General features: G+C 24.5%; 1 protein-coding gene across 3 annotated transcripts in view; it reads right to left on the bottom strand.

The window, feature by feature from the left end:
- Positions 1-23,344, bottom strand: part of LOC122512348 — a 49,136-nt gene that overhangs the window by 6,500 nt on the left and 19,292 nt on the right. For 2 of the 3 annotated variants that reach the window (XM_043628126.1, XM_043628127.1), the window contains exons 4-11: positions 19,898-20,083; positions 19,582-19,818; positions 19,212-19,307; positions 14,512-15,802; positions 8,530-8,641; positions 3,639-6,055; positions 1,084-1,325; positions 972-986 (exon numbers count right to left, since the gene is read on the bottom strand). In XM_043628126.1, coding sequence (XP_043484061.1) covers positions 972-986; positions 1,084-1,325; positions 3,639-6,055; positions 8,530-8,641; positions 14,512-15,802; positions 19,212-19,307; positions 19,582-19,818; positions 19,898-20,083 — 4,596 coding nt within the window. The remainder of the gene's footprint in view (positions 1-971; positions 987-1,083; positions 1,326-3,638; positions 6,056-8,529; positions 8,642-14,511; positions 15,803-19,211; positions 19,308-19,581; positions 19,819-19,897; positions 20,084-23,344) is intronic. The other variant, XM_043628129.1, reaches the window with a different exon arrangement.

The raw sequence follows: 23,344 nt of genomic DNA, 5'->3' as shown, positions 1-23,344 counted from the left end.
TTATTTGTGAAATGTAATTGAATTCTTGCAAAAAATGTTTAAAAATAATTACATTTTTCAAGGAAATTCTTTAAAAATTATATTAAAAATAATTTAAACCCTATGAAAAATTGTATTATTTTTGAAAATAATTGAATTCTGACAATGAATTTTATTAAATTTTTTAAACAATTGAATTCATGTGAAAAATTTTATTACTTTTAAAAATAATTGAATTCTTGCAAAGGGTTTTATTAAAATTTTTGGAAATAATTAAATTTTTTTTTTTTTGAAAAATTTTTTGGAAGTTTAAATTTATATAAGTTGTGTAATTTCATAAAGGTTTGAATTTTTGAAAGTCTTAATTCCTAGGAAAATTAAAATGTCTGGAAATCAGGGAAAAACAAAATTAAATTTTTGTGACAACCCTGCTTAAAATTTAATTATTATTTTTGATATTTATTATAACTATTCTAAATTTCACATAAATTTTAATAAATTTTAGTATTTTTTATATCAAAATTTCGCATTTTTTCCCTAAATTGGAAATTTTACAAAATTAAATATTTATTCTCTCTCCGTGTGGTAAAAAAGAAGTAAATTCTGAATAATGAAATTGAATAAAAAGTCATTTCCAAAAGATGCAAAGGAGCAAATAATTAATAAAAAAAATATTATTTTATCGATTAAAATTATTTCTTACGTTGATCAAAAAGGGAAGACAATTTTCAGTTTTACTAAAATATTTCTTTCGACATTGTATTTACAATAAATAGCGGTACTAAAATAAAATTGAAATAAAAAGAAGGAAAACACCGATTAATAATATAATAATAATAATAATAATAATAATAATAATAATAATAATAATAATAATAATAATAATAATAATAATAATAATAATAATAATAATAATAATAATAATAATAATAATAATAAATTGCAAAGAATAAATAACTGTGCGACTTAGAAGCAAATTCAAAAGCACATACCACAAGGAGCTTTTCCTATTTCGCAGGAATGCAACAAAGAATATTTAAAATATATAAGTATTTAAATGAAGAGAATATATTGCAATGGGTAAAATTTGAAAGAGTGACTTACTTTATGATCCTCCAGACAGAAGGGATGGAAATTGTTGCCATCAAAGACGACTGCAGGTTTAATGTGCCATTCCTCCATTTCTTCGTTATAAAATTGTTTAAATTCGTCGTGACAAACGTGGCATCGAAGTTCAGTTGCTGATCCAGTCGGAACACTAGGTTGATCAGCTTCTTCAGGTACGTCTTCTGTAACAGCATTCTCAACTTCCGTTGTCTGCTTCTCAGTTTCGAACCAACTTTGTGCTAAAAACATAATTTATAAAAATTCGTATCAATTATTATCAATTTTTTTTAGTTTAATACCTTCATGTTTTATTAATTTACATTTCGATAAAATTTTTCAAAAAAAAATTAGATTATATACTAAAACTTTAATATAATCCTTCGCAAGAATTCAATGATTTTAAAAAAATTTAATAAAATTCGTTGCGAGAATTCAATTATTTTCATAAATAACCAAATTTGATACAAGATTTCAATTATTTAAAAAAATGTAATAAAATTCGTTGCAAGAATTCAATTATTTTCATAAATAATAAAATTCTTTAAAGGATTTCAATTATTTAAAAAAAAATGTAATAAAAATTCGTTGCAAGAATTCAATATTATTCTCCTAAATAATAAAATTATTCACAAGATTTTAATTATTTTTAATACAATTTCAAATTTTCAAAGATTTTGATTTGAAATTTTTTCAAAATTCAATTGTTTTTAAAAATTCATGCCAAAATGCTTTTAATATTCAATTATTATCTAAAAATTTAACTGAAATTCATTTTTAAATCAATTTTAATTAGAAAATTCTACTAGAAGTCAATTATTTAAATACAAAAAGGAATTTATTTGATAATTGAATGTTTTTTAGAATTGAATTCTCATAAAGAATTTGATCAACATAATTAAATTTTTTCGACATATTTTAATAAAATTTTCAAAAATAATTACATTTTTCGAGGAATTTGATTCAAATTGTATTAAAAATAACTTAAATTTTATAATGAGTTTCATTGTTCATGACAATAATTGATTCTCTGTAAAAAATGTTATTATCTAAGAAAATAATTAAATTGTTCAGAAGAAATTTATAAAGAATTTGTAAATAGTGGAATTGCCATTATATTTTTATTATTTATGAAAATAATTTAATATTTGTTTAGAATTTTATCAACAATTTTTTAAAATAATCGAATTGACAAAAATTTTTGAAAATAATTAAAGTTTTCTGACAAATATAAAAGAATTCAATTTTTTAAAAATTTTTTAATAAAATTTTTCAAAAAATTGTATTAATTTGCGAAAAATTTTACTATTTATAAAAATAATTGAACTGTTTTGAAGAATTTATTAGAATTTGACAAAATAATTGAAATTCTTTTGAAAAATATTATTCAAAATTAAAAAAAATTGAATTCTTTTGAAAAATTTTATTAAAATAGTAAATATTAAAAATAATTGAATTGAGAAAAATTTTTGAAAATAATTGAAGTTTTGCCAAGATTTTAATAAAAAATTTTGAAATTTTTCGAGAAATTTAATTAAAATTCTATTAAAAATAATTGAAATTCTATGATATGTATTATTGTTTATGACAATAATTGAATCTTTGTAAAAAATTTTATTATTTCTGAAAATATATGAATTACAGCTAAGAAATTATAAAAAATTTCTAAATAATTGAATTCCTGTGGAATTTTTATTATTTATAAAAATAATTTAATGATTGCTAAGAATTTCATCAACATTTTTTTTTAATAATTGAATTCTTTTGAAAAATTTTATTAAAATAGTAGATATACCTATTGAAAATAATTAAATTGAGAAAAATTTTTTAAAATAATTGAAGTTTTCTAAAAAATATAAAAGAATTCAATTTTTAAAAAAATTTTAATAATATTTTTCAAAAAAATTCAATTATTTTTTAAAATTGTAATAAATTCTTCAAAACATTTCAATTATTTTTCATGAATTCCTTCATGAAATTTTTTAAAAATTGCATTAAAAATTATTGAATTTTTGCTAAAAAATTTAACTACTTTTTTTTAAGAATAATTGAATTGTTTTGAAGAGTTTATTAAAATTTGATAAAATAATTGAAATTCTTTTGCAAAATATTATTAAAAATTAAAAAAAATTGAATTCTTTTGAAAAATTTTATTAAAATAGTAGATATTGAAAACAATTAAATTGAGGAAAATTTTTTAAAATAATTGTAATTTTGCCAAGAATTTTATTTAAATTTTTAAAAATAATTGAATTTTGAAGAAGAATTTTATTATTTTTAAAAAATTCAAAATTTCGTACATCCAGTGATATGTATATATTAAAAAATCATTTTCAGGAAAATTTTATTATTTTTAAAGATATTTGAAATTCTGACGAGGATTTTTTTCAATTTTCGAACACAATTAATTGAATGTCTGCGAAGAATTTTATTACTTTTCAAAATAATTGAATTTCTAGAATCATTTATGGTATCACTTCTAAATGTTAAAATGAAGAGCTTTTTTAACTGTGAATTAAAAAAAAAAAAAAAAAATGATTATAAAAAAAACTCACCTCTGTCCTCAAGATCCTCAACTTCTTCATACTGTGTCCAATCGCAAAGATCATAATAAAACGTTCGTGAATGAGCCTTTCTCTGCGAGTCCTTTCCTTTTCGATTCTGTCTAAAATGCCAATCCAAATGAAGACTGTACCTAGATGTGAGTTCCGGTGTCGCATACCTCAAACCACAAGAGCTACACTGCATTCCATTGTACAATAAACCAATGACCGCCGGTTGCTTCACCTTCAACGATTTATCGTCATCAAACGAGACCGGTATAATTTCCGGTTTCTCCTTCTCCGGCTCCTCCTGTTTCTTCGGTTCCGAAAGATTCGCCACAATTCCCGTTTCCACCAATCTCTGGAACAACTCATCCATATTTAGATTCAAAACCGGCGCTTGCGGCGCAGGAGGATTTTCCACCGGTTCCGCCTGGTAGGAGAGTCCCGAAGACGGAGCCATCGCCGAAGGTAGGACCGAGGACAACATATCCAGTTGTAAATTCGGATTCGGATTCGTCGACGGGAAGTCGGAGCCATCTTGCGACGTGGAATCCTGTTCGGCGGTTGGTGGCACAGTTGTTGTCGAAGCCGGCGTCTCGAGACTCGTGTTCGGACTGACTTTCGGCGAAGAAGGCGGAGATTCGACTGGTCCTTCTCCTCTCATTCCGTTAATTTTCACGTGACCTGCACGAACGCCTCTGGGCAGGACGGAGAATCTGATGAAATGCTTTTTGCCCCCGACGATTATTGGTTTGGGGAGATCGCCGAACTCGACTTTGAACGGTTGGCCATTGAGTAGAGCGGTCTTGAGAGAGTCGATGAATTCTAGTGTGTGGGACTTGCCCTCGATTTTTATGTTCTGGGGTTTCGCGTCTAGGAAGAGGGGAACCATGTCCTTGGCGTTGATGATGAGGTTTATTTTTCCTACCACTAGATCAGTTCTCTTTGAGGTACCGATTTTCACCTGCGGCGACGGTCCTTCTAGTTTGACACTAACTATTTTTCCATCGAGGTTTATTGAGATCGGCGGTCCACCGAAGTAGCACTCATACCAACGGTCGTCGACGTACAACTCCCGAGTTGGTCCGCCGAGTTTTATTCTATGCACTTTGTCCTTGTACCGAAATTCTTTGTACGGTTCGTTAAAGGCGCAGGTGATGGTCTCCTTCCCGTCGATCAGGACTCTTCGCACTCCGTCCTGGAAGCCGATTTCCCTAGGATCGTCCCAACTTAGAAACACGACCGCGGTTTGGTCATAGTATCTAATCTCCCGCTCGACGTTATCGATCTTAATGGACCTCATCACGTCGTTAGAGATTTCGTCCAGGAGTTTCTGATCCGGCGTAGGCAACTCGCAGTTGAAGGAAGAATTCTTATTCACCGGTCCGTTAGTTTCCCCCTCGGGTTCTTCTTGCTCGTACTTCGGAGTCGACGTGGGAGACGAAGAATTCTGAACCGGCGGAGCTATCGCAGGAACAGGATGCATAATTTTCCCCAAAGGTCCATTCATCATCATCGATCCCATGCCCGGCATCGGGAGCGGTGTGTTCCCCATACCCATCGGTCCCATCATATTAGGCATAATCGGTCCATTCGGTCCCATGTGCCCCATCATTCCTGGCCCCATTCGCGGACCCATATTCGGATTAAAATTCCCGTGAAACTGATTAAAATCGGGACGCATCGGTCCGAAGTGCCTCGCATTCTGCCAGGGGCCCTTAATTCGAAAATCGGGGTTAAAGTGATTTTGGCCTCCGAAAGGCGGACCTGGTGGATGACCCCAAGGGGGACGTTGCCAAGGTTGCTGCCACCTTGGTCCATCGTTCCTTCCCATTGGATACTCCTTCCTATGATGATCGCCGTCCTTCATCGGAAAGTTTCCCATTCTATTCTTCATATCCATTGACGATCCCTTCTCCCAAACCATCGAACCAACCTCCTTGTCCTGTCTCTGCGCGACTTTTAATTTTTGCATCTCCGTCATGTGCAGAACTTCCTGTATCAATTTATTATAATCAGCCTTCGATATCGCTCCTTGACTCAACTGCTCCGCTGCTTGTTTCAAAATAATTTCGATATTCCGGTCGGAATTTCGCTCGTGTTTGTCCGTGTCACGACCGCGTCGCGTAAACCTTGGGTCTTGATCCTCATTACTGAGGAGTCGGCGCCTCTCTTTTGGATCTTCGGGAAGTTTATTGTAGAGTCTCGGTCTTCCAAGGGGATCTCTCACTCGATCGCGATCACGTTTCTCGTCTGAGGAGGTTTTCTCCGATTTGTCTCGATCATTGCTCTTCGAGGGGGTTTTCAATTTGGCCCAACTGTCTTTTCCTTCCTCACCGGAAATAACTGGCGGCGGTGGTGTCGGAGGTCGTCCCGCATTTGGATTAGTCAACATTCGCAAATCAACGTCTTCATTACCGAACAATCTGTAATTTAAAGTGTGATAAAAATTTTATTCTTTTTTTCCTACGAGATATAAATTGAGAAGTTAATTTCAAGGTCGAATTTTCTGAAGAAACAAAACTTGTTCTTTTCTCAATTTTTATGAAATCTTCTTAAGCGGAGGGTTCGCCTACATTTTTAACTATATGAAGAAAATAATTTAAATCTTTAACTCCTTCACTGTCATTGACCTCTACAGGGGCACAAAAATGTCGTGCCCTGTATGAAAATTCAAAATTCAAAATGGCGGCTTCAAAATGGCGTCCAAAAAAATTTCAAAGTAAACGATTCTGTCTGAAAATGCTTACTCGGGGGTTTTCCGGTTGCTGAATCCAAATTCGTGGTCAAAAATTCAAAATTCAAAGTAAAAACTAAAAAATTTTTTAATTTAACGAATTCGTTAACTTTAAAATTCCTTTTGGTCGAAATTTTGAATTTTACTTGCGATGCAAAATGACGGCTTCAAAATGTCGACCAAAAAAATTTTAAAGTTGACGAATTCGTTTACTTCAAAATTTTTTTTGGTCGACATTTTGAATTTTGAATTTTCAACCACGGATTTCGATTCAGTGACCCCAAAAATATACAATATGACGATGTCACGTTTAAAAAAAAATTTTTTTTTGAACATTTATGGCACCAAAAACTTTATTTTCACTGAACTGTGAAGCAGTTAATAAAATTATTTTTATATTCATTTTTTGAAAGGAATTCAAGGTCATAAAATAAAATCGGTCAGAAAAATGATTGACCCTTTTTGAATTTTTATTTTTCTTAAAAATTAGTGGATTCTAAAGTCCATCAGTAGTTTAGTTAAAAATATGTTTTTGAATCCACAAAAAAATTGTCGAATTAAAAATTGATTTTAATAATTTTAAGCATTTTTTTTTTGTAAAAAAAAACATTGTTTTAAAGTTGTAAATGTTAAAAAATACCATTGTTATGCAATTTTTTTTATATGGAAAATTCATTTCTTTATTCTTCTAGCTATTTTCAAAGAATAATTTTTTTAAATTAAAAATATAAAATATACAAAAATTATAATAAAATTATGAGCTGAAATTAGAAAAATAAACAAATGAATTTCCAAATAAAAAAAAATTAAATAAAAATTGTATTTTTTGGAATTTTCAACCTAAAACAATGTTTTTTTTTAAAAAATGCTTCAAAAATAGTCAAAATAAATTTTTCTTTGTGGATACAAAAATATATTTTCTACAAAATTAAGGGTGGATTTTACTTTGAAGGGGTTAAAAAATTTAATTTTATATTTATTTTTTGAAAGAAATTCAAAGATTATAAAATAAAATCGGTCAGAAAATTTTTTGACCATTTTTGAATTTTTATTTTTCTTAAAAATTGATAGATTCTAAAATTTATCAGTAATTTAGTAGAAAATGTGTTTTTGCATCTAAAAAAAAATTGGCAAATAAAAAAATTATTTTCTATATTTTCCAAGAATTTTTTTTTTGAAAAAACATTGTTTTTATGTTGAAAATGCTAAAAAAATACCATTGTTATTGGATTTTTAATATGGAAATTTATTTTTCTTATCTTTCTAACCCTAATTTCAAATCATAATTTTTTAAAATAAAAAATAAAGTATAAACAAATTATAATAAAATTATGATTTGAAATTAGAAAAATAAACAAATGAATTTCAAAATAAAACAATCAAATAACAATGGTCTTTTTGCAATTTTCAACCTAAAGAAATGTTTTTTTTAATGTTTCAAAAAAATGATTCAAAAACAGTAAAAATCGGTTTATTTATGGATTCAAAAATATATTTTCTACAAAATTACGGATGGATTTTAAAATCTATGAATTTTTAAGAAAAATCAAAAATCAAAAAGTTCAAAATATTTTCTTTCCAATTTTTTTATGACCATTGAACTCCTTTCAAAAAAAAAAATAACTATAAAAATATTTTTATTAATATTTTTTGATAAAGTTAAAAATATAGGCAAACCGTCAGCTTTAAACCTATTGTTAAACTACAAAGAGGAAAAATTTGTTTATTGTTTACTTTATTTGAAATCTTTATTTATTATAAATCTTTGTTTGTTTGCAAAAAATTGAAAAAATTTTTTAAATAATTGATTTAAAAATTTTAAAAAAAAAATTTTAAAATAACACTAACATAACCTTAAAATATTTCTTATGTACCTTTTCTTCAGTGTGCGTCACAAATGTTTGTATATTTCTTCAAATATTAAAATTCATTGAAATGATTCAAAAATATTAATTTCTAATAAAAATTTAGTTAAAACTTTAATTCTCGGTAGAATTTTTAAAAAAAAAAAATTTTCATAATCTTTTTACACAATATTCCGCCGAATTTCATAAAAACTGAAGGATGCGCTATGAAATTTGTTCCTTATTAAAAATTCAACCGAAATTAATTTCAATTTAATTTCTTTCATCAAATTTGGAAAATTGTATGAATTTCACTTACGCGTCGAATTTTTCGAGTTTGCTTTTTTTAGTAACAGTCGGTTCTTCATGCTCGGAACTTTGTCTTTTATTCGCACTAACAGGAGGTAATACACGGAGATCTAAATCTTCTTCTGTAAAAGAACAAAATAATATAAATTAACGGAACACAAAATAAAGTTTTCTCTTTATGAAATTATTGATAATTTGTTAAATAAATAAAATAAATCCCTTTATGCGAAGAAGAGAAAATAATTCGATTAAATAAATAACATATTTAATCGAGAACAGTCGAAAGAATTTTTAATTAAAATTACCCAACTGGACCGCTCATCAACAGCTTTGCCAAATACTGGTTATAACAGAGACATATTTAGAGATCATACATACAAAAAATTTATTCACATATGAGAATAATTTTTATTTCAAAAATTTAATTATTAAATGTGTAGGTCCATATGAAAAAGATTTTCATTAATTTTCAAAATAAAAGTGCGCATTAAAAAAATATAAAAAAAAATATGTGTAAATTACTCACCTTTGTAAATTGGATTTAATCTCGTTTGACAAATTCTTAATACATGGATTTATGGGAATAAATTCTTTTAATAATAATTTATTAATCACACTTAATTTATTTAACTTTGCTCGCAATTATATTTCCATTTCTTTATTTTTCTATTAAATATTTTATATTCACGTAATTGAAAAATTAGTTTCTCTACGAAAATCAAACATCAAGAATTTTTAAACTTACCTTATGAAAATATTCACAACTCGTAAAAATAAAATTGGTACCTCCTTTTTGATATGGACGTACACAAATTAATAAAAGCACACAAATGTAAAAAAGACATTTCTTTCAATTAGGAAAATTAACCATTTTTTTTTACATAAAACTTACAAATTCGAATTTTTTTCAATTTTTTTTTTAATTTTTCAACTTTTTTAATTTTATATTATTAACCATTTTTTTTATTACACGTTAAATTTAGTAAAAGAAAGAAACAATTATATTTTATTAAATTGCTGTTAAAGTAAAATAAAGATTTTATTTTATAAGGAAATAAAATTTAAATTGCGAAATAAATTCAAATTTTCGAGAATGTCTTTTTATGTTATCTAGACCATAATTTTCGAATAAAAAATAATTTAATTAAAAATTAATTCTGTCTGTCTAGTAATTGAGTAGTTTTTGGAAACTTTAAAATTATTTTTTAGTTTTTTTCGCACGACTTTTATAAACATATTTATAATTATAAAAAATAAGTATTTAATTTCTCTTTTTGTTTACTTTGAAATTAAAAATTATTCAAGAATATAGAAAGAGTTTAAAAAAATGTGTTTATGTAAAAGTTTTAATTACCTCTTCACAATAACGTTTTTTTTTTCTTTTTTTTTATTAAAACAACTTTTTTATTATTAATTAATTATCACTGACTCAAATATATTTATAAATATAAATAACGATCAATAAAATAAATAAGTTTGTAGCTTATAATTTATAATAATAATAATAATAATAAAAAAATTATTTTGTAACAAAAAACGGTTTTAATTGTGTTAATTAATTGTGATATTTGTTAAAAAAAATTTTTTTAATTATTAGTTTTTTAAATAATTTCAATCTTTTTATAATAAAAAAAAAATGTTATAACTAGTCAACGAAAAATTTCCCAAGAAACATTCGATGACTTAAGGATTGTTATTTTCTGAAAATAAACTATTTGTCACAAAATAAATAAAAAAAACTGCAAATTAAAAAATAATTTACTGAAAAAATGCTGTATTAACACGTATAGAAATCGAAAAAGTTAAATTGTTTTTATCTACATAACTTTTAGAAGTAGATTATAACTATAGAAACTTATACATTTTTGCTAATATTTTAGCAAACAAAAATCTTCATAATTTTATTCATCAAAAATTGGCTTTAAATCAGAAATTTACTTTTGCTTTTAAATTAGTTAAAAGCGAATTTTTTTTAGAAAAATCTGAGTTAAATAATTTTAGACAATTCAGAATCCTTAAAATTTTATTATTATTTACTTTCAATTAACAAAACAAAATAAAGCGCAAGAAAAACCAGTATTTTTTCAATTAAATTTTAAGTGCTCGAAGTAAGTTAATAAGAATTAATTAATAAAAAAAAAATAAACAAAAAAATTAATAAAAAAAAGTTAATAAAAATATTAAGTCATAGTAAACGTAGACTAATTTAAAAATACCTAAAATCATTGATTTAAATTTTTTTACTTATAATTCAAAATCAGAGAATTTGAATTTCAAATTAAATTTCAATTAAAAGTAATATCCGATAAAACAGTATTTTATACGAGAGAAATTAATTTTAATTATTAAAATAATACATATAATAGATTAAAATGTACATCTTTTTGGAAAAAGAAGAAAGAAACAAGAAAGGCGAACTCCAGTAATTGACCAATATCAACACTTTATTTCTTTTTTTATGGAAGAGTTTCATCGACACTTCTCTTATGCTTTTATTTTCACATTTTACATAATCCTGTTATAAGGAAAAAAATCGAGTAAATGATTTCAATAAAATGACACATTCATCACTCACATTCCTGAAAAAAATTCCATTGTCCGAACCTGCAATAATTATGTAAATAAAGTTAAATTCTATTTTGTAAATCAACGATTTTTATTTATGAGACACACATTTTTGAAGAATGCTCATCTTCTTATTTATTCGACGATGATTGATCCTAGAAAAAATGGTGTAAAATTAATAGCTTAGGGAAAATATTTGGAAATTAACATTATATTTACAAAAAAATCTTTATTAATCACTTTTTCCTAATCTATTTAAACAATCAATTGGGTTTTATTTTTTTTTCTAGAAGACGATTGAATCCACTTTTCTTTTATTATTTTTGTAAAACTTGATTCAATTTTAAAATAAATCGTTCAAAAAAGTTAGAAATCAATTTATTAAAAATAAAAATATACAAATTGTCAACTAAATTGGTATTCAATGTAAAATTTCAAAAAATTGAAATAGAAAATAAATTAAATTTCGAAATATCAAAAAACAAACTAAAATTTCAAAAATACAAATTTTTTTAACTCGATTTAAAATATGAATAAGTTAATCAAAAAAATCAAAAAATGTTAAAAAACAAAAATGATTTAATTTTAATTGTTTAGAAGTACAATAATTATAGGTATACATAAAGTTTCAAAACAGTTTAACGAGTGAAAAAGAAGCAAAAATTAATTGCAAATTTTCTTTCAAACTAAAATTACTCACCTAATTGAAATTGTGTACAAAAAATCTTTTAGCTTTTGTTATAGTTAGTAATAACAAAAAAAAAATTCACTGTACAATTTTTATTTTCTTTTCTTTTTAATGTGGAGTTATGCCAAGTGTAACAAAATTAAGGGTCCCGATCAAAGAATCCGTTATAATTTTTTTTCCTTTTTATTTTCAATAAACTGATAAAATTGTGAAGAAATGGTACCTTAACGACAAAAAAATTAACATTAAAATTAACATTAAAATTAAAAAATTAACATTTTTTTGTCGTCAAGGTACCTTTTTTTTAGAATTCTATCAGTTTATTGAAAATAAGAAGGAAAACATTTGATATTTATAAATACTTTTAAACAATTTTTAATTAACACAATTTTTTCCATCCACATGAAAGAAATTAAAAGAGTGAGGTCAAGAAAAAATAAATTTCGTAAATTCTATTGAATTGCTAGAGATTGCAAAAGTTTAATTACAGGGGTCAAAGTAATTTTTTTCACGTATTATTATTAGGTAAAAAAGGGAATTCGTTGCAAGACATCAACTATTTTCATAAATAATAAAATTCTTCACAGGATTTCAATTATTTAAAAAAAAATGTAATAAAAATTCGTTGCGAAATTTCAATTATTCGGAAATTCTTCAATTAAATATTTAGAAAATAATAACTTAAAATAATTTCAAAAAAATTGAATTAAAATTTTTAGAAAAATTAATTCTATATAATTGTCAGTTAAAAGTATGAAAAATTCAAATTTTCACAGATTTTGATTTGAAACTTTTTCAAAATTTATGATGTAATACTTTTAATATCCAATTATTACCTAAAAATTTAATTAAAAATTTATTTTTAACTCAATTTTTATTAGAAAATTCTACGAGAATTCAATTGTTCAAATACCATAACAAATAATTTATTCAATAAATGAATGTTTTTCTAAACTTAATTCTCATAAAGAATTTTATCAACATAATTGAATTCTTTTGACGAATTTTAATAAAATTTTTTTAATAAATCTTTTTTTAATTTTGAACATAATCTAAAAATTTAACTGAAATCCATTTTTAAATCAATGTTTATGAGAAAATTCTACTAGAATTCAATTATTTAAATACAAAAATAACAATTTATTGAATAATTATATGTTTCTTAAAATTGAATTCTGATAAAGAATTTTATCAACAAATTTTTAATTAATTGCATTCTTTTGATGAATTTTAATAAAATTTTTCATGGAATTTCTCGTGGAATTCGATTTAAATTGTATTAAAACTAATTGAAATTCTTCACTTCTTCTAGAAAATTTTTATTATTTATGAAAATAATTTAATGTTCGCTTAGAATTTTATCAAAATTTTCTTTAAATAATTGAATTCATCTGAACAAATTTATTAAAATAAATATTGAAAATCATTGAATTGAGAACAATTTTTGAAAATAATTGGATTTTGGAGAAGAATTTGATTTTTTTAAAAGAGAATTGAAATTTTGAAGAGAATTTTTTTTAATTTTTGAACATAATTGAATTTTTGCGAAGAATTTTATTGCTTTTGAAAATAATTGAATTTTGGAGAAGAATTTTATTATTTTTAAAGATAATTGAAATTTTGAAGAGAATATTTTTTTTTAAATTTTTCAACATATTTGAAATTTTGCCAAGAATTTAAAAAAAAATTTTAAACATAATTGAATTTCTGCGAAAAATTTTATAATTTTCGAAAATAATTGAATTTCTGCAATCATTTGTAATTTTCTAAAAGAAAAAATAGTTTTCAGGTTAAGAATTTTAAAAAAATATGATTATTATTAAATTTTATTATACAAACACTCATTTGTTTTTATGTTCTGAAATTAGTTGGAAAAAAATGAGTTTTCTTATAATAAAATTTAATAATAATCATATTTTTTTAAATTCTTAACCTGAAAACTATTTTTTTTTTTTTTTTTGAATGATAAAACTTTTCTAATTATTAATTTTTTCATTTGGCAATTTTTTTATGAATACAAAAACATATTTTCTACAAAATTGCGTATGGATTTCCAACTCTATCAATTTTTAGAAAAAATAAAAATTCAAAAAGGATCAAAATACACTGTACGAATGAGCACAGCCCGTATATATTTATCTAAATAAATAAATAAAAATATTTTCTGACCAATTTTTTTTATGACCATTAAATTAGAAAATTAAAATAAAAAAAAAAAATTTTTTTTAATTTTAAAAATTACTATAACAATAATTTTATTAAATATTTAAAATAATTTCTTCATATAGTTGAAAATATAGGTTTACCCTTCCCTTAAGGGGATAAAAAAGGGTAAAAGAGGAAAAAAGGCGACTAACTATGATCCCTGTAATTATAAAAAAAAGAAAAAAAAAGCGTGCAGCGAATAAACTGATAAGCGATGAGAAAATATTTCGAACAAAAAAGGAGAATTGAAAAACAGGAAAAACTCAAGCAAACTTGGCATATTCCATTAAAACGATCCTTTTAAAAATTCTGAAAGAATAATTGAATAACGAAATAATGAAATACCTGAAATAATGTTTTATTTTCGAGGAATGTGAATGGAATATGTCTCGTGTCAATCATTGCGCCACTTACTTTATAGTTCGCCTTCCTTGAACCAATGTTAAACAACAACCTTAAGATGTACGAATCTACAAAGAAGGCAGATGAAAAAAAAATTAGTCGTTGATGTCTTTGAAGGAAGACGATACTCACTCTTTTCGGCGAGACTGGAAGTGGTCGTGGCGACGGGTATGAGAAGCGAACCCCTGAGATCCTCGTCCTTGGTCGACGCGTCCAGGAGCGATTCAGAGAGAGGCTGCTGCTGCTGCTGATTGCTCGTCGTCGGACTGGTGACACTTGGCTCTGGACTTAGACTTCCGTCCTTGTTGCGCCTCATGTAGTTCCTCTGCCTGGCCGCGGGTCTGATCTCCTTGAACGTGGGCGGATGCGGAGGCGACACTATCAACGAACCTGACGACTGCTCCTCCTCGTTGAGGCCGCCGATGGAATTATTCAAAATGCCCGTGGATTTGATGATATCATTGCGCCTCGGAATTCGATAAGGACTCGGACTACGCTTACGAGATTTGGACGATGTTTTCTTACGACTCTTGGATGATGATTGGGATGAGGATTGGGGTGAGGCTCGCGAGGACGAGGAGCTATTGTCCTCATTTTCTTTTTCGCGCGATTTCGACCTAACTGGACTTTGATCTCTGTTGTCGATTTTTTGAATTTTACTCGGCGATGAATGCGGCTGCTTTGAACGTGATTTGGAACCTAATTTTCTGTGCGAGGATTTGGAAGAGGCAAAAGACGAGGCACTGTCGGACAATGTTAATGAACTACGTTTACTGGGACTTTTTGAGTCCTTTGACGACTTGGAATTTGACTCGCCTCCTCGAATACTCGCTGTCGATGCCGAACAAGAACTACTACTACTACTACTATTATTTACCGACTGATTCTGAATAACTTTCAAACTGCTAACGATTGAGTTATTACTATTACTAGACGAGCGGGGTTCTTTTTTTTGGCTTTTTCGATGCGAGACGACAGCATCTTTATTTGCATTACCACTGGAATTTTTATTGTTATTGTTGAGGTTTGCATTAGCATTATTGTTACTACTAACGATTAAATTTGAGATACTGGAGTCGTCGTCGTCGTCGTCGTCGAGCGACAACGGAGGTTTCTTGTCAGTGCTAGTCACGGCCTGTTTCAAGATCATCTGCTGCTTGAGTTGCTCCGAAAGGACTGTGGGTATCGGTGCTTGTGGCTTCTCCTCTCCGCAAACTTCCGCCTCGCTGCTGTTCCCCGGCCGAAGACGGGGATCCACCTGAGGGACGTTCTGCTGATCTGCCTCCACCGGCGGAACCTTCAGCCTCGGATCTCGCGAGACTGGCTTCGCAGACGCCACTGCGATGCTACTGGCTGGCGCTATCCGCGGACCGTTACTTGCTGCAGAAGCTTTTTTCAAAAGAGTCGCTGTTGCCGTTGGGAACTGTTTGGAAGAATAAAATTAATTTTACTATTCACTGCAATTTATTTCATAAATACAAAAAAGAAATTTTGCCTTTTGAAGCAATATATGTGACGCTCCACGAGAAAAGGGACCTTATTTACTCTTGTCATAAGGTCCCTTTTCTCGTGGAGCGTCACATATGCTTTAACCGGGTGTCTACAACTAATCTGAAAAAAATTTCCCTGACATTTCCAGGCCTTCTAAAAATTTGTTTCCAGGTTTTAAGAATCGACATAATAAGAGATATGAGATATGATGTTTTTCATTCAGAAAACAATATTTTACGTTTACAAAATATTCTTTTTTAACTTTTTGTTCTAGAAACATTGTAAAATTTTTATTAAGACAAAATTATTTTTTCTTCTAAATCATTGTAAACGTCACCAACGTCACCAACTTCGTGGGATTATAGTTCTATATAAGAGACTTCTTTCCCCCAAATTTTTTCAAAAAAAAATTCAAAATTGTTGAAGATACGCCATTTTGAATTTTAATATTAATTTTATAAAATTTTGAATATCTTGGAATATTGTTTATGGATTTTTATGAAATTTACACATTATTCATGTAAAAGTATATATTTTGAAATGCAAGTAAAGTTATTAAAAAAAATTAATTTTTACATAAAAAATTTTTTTTTAATTTTCTTAAACAATTTTTTTTATGAAATTAAAGGTGAATTCATAAGGAATTCAAATATATTAATAACATTTTTCTCATAGAGGAGTAAATAAACAAAAAATTGTTTAAAAAATTTTTTTTTAATTCCGAGATATTCAAAATTTTATAAAATTAATATTAAAATTCAAAATGGCGTATCTTCAACAATTTTTAATTTTTCTTTGAAAAAATTTGGGGGAAAGAAGTCTCTTATATAGAACTATAATCCCACGAAGTTTTGCGCAAATCGGCATACCCTTTGCAAATCGTGATATTTCTGACGTGAAATGCCTCTATTAAAAAAAAAATTCAATTAACCTTATTCAAAAAAATTAATTTTAAAATTCAATTATTTATAAAAATTCACGCTATATTGCTTTTAATATTCAATCATTATCTAAACTTTTAACTGAAATTCATTTTTTAATCAATTTTTATTAAAATTCAATTATTTAAATACAAAAATAAACAATTTATTGAATTATTGAATGTTTCTTAAAATTTAATTCTCATAAAGAATTTTACCAACAAATTTTTAAATTGATGACGAATTTTAATAAACATTCTAATTGTAAGAGTAATTACATTATTCGAAGAATTCGATTAAAATTGTATTAAAAATAATTGAAATTCTTTGATGAGTTTTATTATTTATGAAAATAAAAAAAATGAATTATTGTGAAGAAATTTATAATAAATTTGTAAATAATTAAATTCTTGTGAAATGTTTATTATTTTATGAAAATTATTTAAAAAAATTTTAAATAATTAGATTGTTTTGGAAAAATTTTATTAAAATAGTAGATATTGAAAAACATTGAAATGAGGAACATTTTTGAAAATAATAAATGAAAGAATGTTTTGATACACTCTAAAAGTTATTAGATACTCAAAAAAATTTTTTACTTTAATTTATTTAGAAATTTTTATATTTTTTTATATGACTCAGTGATTAAATCATTATTTTTTTATAATATTATAAGAATGTTGTCACTGTAACTTCTTCAAAATTATTTTCATCATTTCAATTTAATTATTATTTTCTAGAATTTTTAACTAAAATTCTTCTTTAAATCAATAAGTTAATTATTTTTAATAATTTTTAAAAAGTTCTCTGAGAATTTTCAAAACCATTTGTTTACAATTCAATTTTACGAAATTTCGATTATTCGGAAATTCTGCAATTAAATATTTAGAAAATAAAAACATGAAATATTTTTTAAAAAATTCAAATTTTCAAAGATTTTAATTTAAAAACATTTCAAAATTCAAATATTTGTAATAATTTATGCTATAATGCTATTAAAATTCAATTATTACCTACAATTTTAATTGAAATTCATTTTTAAATCAATATTTATTAGAAAATTCTATGAGAATTCAATTATTTAAATACAAAAATAATTAATTTATTGAATAATTAAATGATTCTTAAAATTTAATTCATTCGACGAATAACGAATGTAATTAAAATTTTTGCAAGTAATTTAATTCTTAGCAAGAATTTTATTAAAATTTTTTTAAATAATTAAATTATTTTGAAAAATTTATTTACAGTTTTTGAAAATAATAAAGTTTTTTAATAAATTTTATTAAATATTTCAAAAGTAACTGAATTTTATGAAGAATTTCTCTTAAGTTTTGAAAATACAATAATATATATTTTAATATAAAAAAAATAATAATAATAATATATATATATTTTTTTTTTTTTGAAAATCGTGTTTATTAAAAATTGGAATTAATAATTTCATTAAAATGATTAATAGAAAATTAAATTCTTTTAAAACAAGCTTATTAGAGTTTTCGTAAATGATTTAATCTTTTTGAAGAATTCTTTTAAATTTCTTGAAAATAATGTAGCTTTTTTTTTAAATATTTCTAATTCAAAATTATGAAAATAATTGAAATTTACCAAGAATTTTATCAAAACTTTTCAAAATAATTTAATTCCTTAAAAAAATTTTTTTAAATAATTGAATCAGTTCGAAAAATTTTATTAAAATTGTATTGAAAATAATTGAATTCCAAAGAAGAATTTTAGTTTTTATAAAGATAATTTAATTCTTAAGAAAAATTTTACCATTCATAAAAATAATTGAATTGTTTCGAAGAATTTTTTTCAAAATTTTAGAAAATAATTGAAATCTTTCGAAAAATTGTATTACAATTTTTGTTTCAAATAATTGAATCCTTTCGTAAAATTCTATTAATATTATTTTGAAAATAATTGAAATATACAAAGAATTTTATCAAAACTTTTCAAAATAATTTAATTTCTTAGAAAATTTTATTGAAATTTTTGAAAATAATAAACAAGAATAATTAATTATTTACTTAATAGGTGAATTTTAAAAAATATGAATATTATATTATTCAAAAATTGATAATTATATTTAGAAATGTATAAAATTTTTTAATTTGCAAAACAATAATAAGTGGGATACTACGTTTCGGGCGTTACATTTGCTAGTTACAAATAAAAATTGTAATGACAAAAATAAAAAAATTTAATTTAATTTAAAAATTTTTTTAAGAATAAAAATTAAAGAAATCAAGAAATTTAGTGAACGAGATAATGAAATAAAAAATTAATACTCAAACCCAAAAAAGTTGTGGAATATTATGATTAGTTTGTCTCATTTATCGAAAAGAAATTATATTTACTTATTATTCACTTAATAACTATTAAAAATAAAAAAACATTTTTATTTAATTGCCTAAATACCTGTTTAGATTTATTTGGTGCTTGACTAGGTGAATTAGATTTTTCTGATGATAAATTGCTCTCTGCTGACGAAGCTGGAGGTGTTGGCATCACAGTCTAGAAAATAATTTATTTCATAAGTTCCTTTTTCTTCTTTAATTAAAAAAATCACTTAAAAATATTTAAGACATTATTAGAAATATTAGAAAATATTTTCTAAATATTTTCTATTTTCGCATAAGACCCAAAAATGTATTAAAGTTAAAAACTTGTTGATAGCAATTAAATAATTAATTCTAATTCAAAAAATTAAAAACATTCATATTCTTCGTTTGACAAATCTTTGCTCGAAACGTAAGGTGAAAAAAAAAGAAAAAGATATTTTTCTCACCTGATCAGTCTTCATATTGACGACTTGTTTGTATAACTGTCTTTGCTGCTGTTCCAAACTAGCTTTTGCCTGAAGTAATTCAAGTTCAATTTTTTTCTTCTGTAATTCCAAAAGTTCACGCTCCTTCTTTAAAAGTTGCTCCCTCATTGCCGCTTCACTTGTTAATGTATTGTTGCTTGATTGTAAATTTGTCGAAGAAATGGGCGTAGTACTTGGAGTACTTGAATTTTGTCTCGGCTGTAAAAAATGAGTTATACATTTATATTACTCTTGAAATTTTCAGTGAAGAAAAGCAAAATAAAAAATATATTCTCACCACTGAGAAAAATCTAGGATTGACGTGAATCGAACTGCCAGATATACTCGCAGGTAATGGACGAATTGGCCAAGCTGGATCAACGGCATTAACTCTAACATCTAATAAATACAATTTTTTTGCTGGAAAAACATTGTACCACGTCTGTCGTAATTTAAACATACTCGCCCTTGTTGCTTCATCAACCTAAATAACAACAGAAATATTATCATTTAAACATCAACATTCGAAAGGAAAATCAATCAATTTTACTCCAATTTTAATAGAAATGCTATTTACAAAAATACTCTTACAAAATAGAAAAATTATAATGAAAAAAAATTGAGGAGATAAAAAAAATAACGTGCACGAAATTAAGAATAAAAATTGCAAGTTTCAAGGAAATTGAATTTTTTAATTACTCAACAGGTTTTCATTTATAAATTTCACTTTTCTGTAAGTACAACATTTTTTTTTTTATTTTTTACAAATGAGTATTTTTACAAAATAAATTACAAATGAGTGACGTTTCACAATAACAAAAAAAAAATTCTCAGCGATTATTAAAGAAAATACATCTTTTTTCAGAAAATTTTTTAATGTTTAACATTATTTTTAATGCAATAATATTATAATAACAATAAGGGAAATTTTTTCGATTTTCAATGCCTATGGAAACCCTGTTGAATAATCTAATGGCTATCGATGTTCGCCACAAGATATTGAAACGAAGGTTGATCACCAATAATTTAATAACTCAAGATGTGCTTTACATGAGTATAAGTTCAAGTCAGTGACCTCGTTCGATCAGACGATTATCTTATAGTTTTTCCTCATAAAGCCTATGCAAATCTTACCGCAAATCTTTCCTTCTGTTCATTATTCTTTGTCACTAACAAAATTTAATTATAAATCTTGACGATAAAACAATTTCATCAATTTCCTTCCTTACAATTTCTTTTCTTTTTCTTAATTATAAAAGCTTTCCCTTAAAAAAAAAAAAAACTTGCAAACTAAAAAGCTTTAACGCTCAGCGTCAAAAAATCTTTTTTTCGCAAAAAAGAAAATTTTTTCTAAGGTTTCAGAAGAAAAAAGTTTCCTTTACTTATTTTGAAATAATACTTTACTTATTTTTTAAAAAGTGAAATTAGAGGCATTTTTCATCTCTAAAACCTCTTGAAAAATAGTTCTCGATGCTGAGCGTTGACATAACAAAAATTATTTATTACAGGATTGCCACAAAAAATTAATTTTGTTTTTCCTTGATTTCCAGATAAAATTTCGACTTTTTCCCTGACCTTAAAGAATATTCTGATTCACACTAAAAATTATTAGATGATTAAAAAAATTTTCTATTACATTTATTGACGAATTTTTTTAATTGTAAAATTATTCAAAAACATTAATAACTTCTTTTTTGAATAAATATTAAATTATTATTAATCCTTAGGAATTATGATTATCAAAAAATTTCAAATTCAAAGCTTTATGAAATTCAACAACTTTTAATAATCTAGATATCCAAAAATTTAAAAAAATAATTAATTATTTACAAAAAGTTTAATAAAATCCTTCGCAAGAATCCAATTATTTTTACAAGTGTAATAAAATTTTTCACATGAATTCAATTGTTAAAAAAAATTTAATAAAATTCGTTGTAAGAATTCAATTATTTTCATAAATAATAACATTTTTTATAGGATTTTCATCATTTTTAATACAATTTTAAATAAATTTTGAGAAAAATGTGATTATTTTTAAACATTTCTTGCAAGAATTTAATTAAATTTCACAAATAATGAAATTCTCTCTCTGAAATTCAAATATTTTCAAAATCCACTATTGTAATGAAATTTTTCAAAAGAATTCAATTATTTAAAAAAAAAACTTTAATAAAATTCGTCTTAAGACTTCAATTATCTTAAAAAATAATAAAATTCTTCTCTAAAATTCAATTATTTTTAAAAATTTGAATAAAATTCTTGGCAAAACTTCAATTATTTTCAAAATTTTCTCAAAAGAATTCAATTATTTAAAAAAATGTAATAAAATCCGTTGCAAGAATTCAATTATTACCTAAAATTTTAATTGAAATTAATTTTTAAATCCTTATTTATTCGAAAATTCTTCGAGAATTCAATTATTTAAATAGAAAAATAATTAATTTATTAAATAATTAAATGATTCTTAAATTTTAATTCTTTCGACGAATAATGAATGTTATTAAAAGTTTTGAAAATAAATTAATTCTTAGAAAGAATTTTATTAAAATTTTTTATAATTTAATTGCTTCAAACAGTTTATTTGAATTTTTTTTAAATAATAGAGATTATTAATCAATTTTATTAAATATTTTAAAAGTAAATGAATTTTACGAAAAATTTATTTTAAGTTTTTAAAATAATCGTGTTTATTAAAAATTGTAGTTAATAATTTTATTATAAAATTCTATTAAAATGATTAATAGAAAAGAATTTAGAAAATTAGAGTTTTCATTAATAATTAAATTGTTTTAAAGAATTTTTTAAATTTCTTGAAAATAATGTTTTTTTTTAATACTTTTAAATAAAAATTCTGAAATTAATTGAAATTTACAAAGAATTTTATAAAAACTTTTCAAAATAATTTAATTCCTTAGGAAATTTTATTTAAATACCTATTTGAATCCGTTCAAAAATTTTATTAAAATTTTTTTTGAAAATAATTGAATTCTTTTGAAAAATTGTATTAAAACATTTTCAAATGTAATTGAATCCTTTCATCAAATGTTATTAAAATAATTTTGAAAATAAAAATTGGAAATAAGTTAACAAAAATTTTAAATAAACTTTTCCAAAATTCAATTATTCCTAAAAATTCATGCTATAATGTTTTTAAAATTCAATTATTATCTAAAATTTTGACTAAATTTCATATTTAAATAATTTTTTATTACAAAATTCTACGAGGATTCAATTATTTAAATACAAAAATAAATAGTTTATTGAATAAATTAATATTTTTTAAAATTGAATTCTGATAAAAAATGTTATCAACAAATTTTTAAATAATTGAATTCTTTTGGCGAATTTTTATAAAATTTTGAAGAATAATTACAATTTTCAAGTAATTTGATTATAAATTGTATTAAAAATAATTTAAATTCTATGAGTTTTATTATTCATGAAAATAATTGAATTATTGCGAAGAAATTTTAAAAAAAAATTTGTAAATAATTGAATTCCTGTGAAATCTTTATTATTTATGAACATAATTTAATGTTTGCTTAGAATTTTATCAACATTTTTTTGAAATAATTGAATTCGTCTAAAAAAATGTATCTAAATAGATAGTGAAAATCATTGAATTGAGACCAATTTTTGAAAATAATTAAAATTTTTCCAAGAATTTTACTAAAATTTTTGAGAATTTGATTTTTTTAAAAGAGAATTGAAATTTTGAAGAGATTTTTTTTTTTAATTTTTGAAC

Source organism: Leptopilina heterotoma, unplaced genomic scaffold (assembly GCF_015476425.1).
Source record: "Leptopilina heterotoma isolate Lh14 unplaced genomic scaffold, ASM1547642v1 Lhet_97, whole genome shotgun sequence".
Taxonomy (NCBI): Eukaryota; Metazoa; Arthropoda; class Insecta; order Hymenoptera; family Figitidae; genus Leptopilina; species Leptopilina heterotoma.
This window is presented reverse-complemented; position numbering and strand designations above follow the sequence as displayed.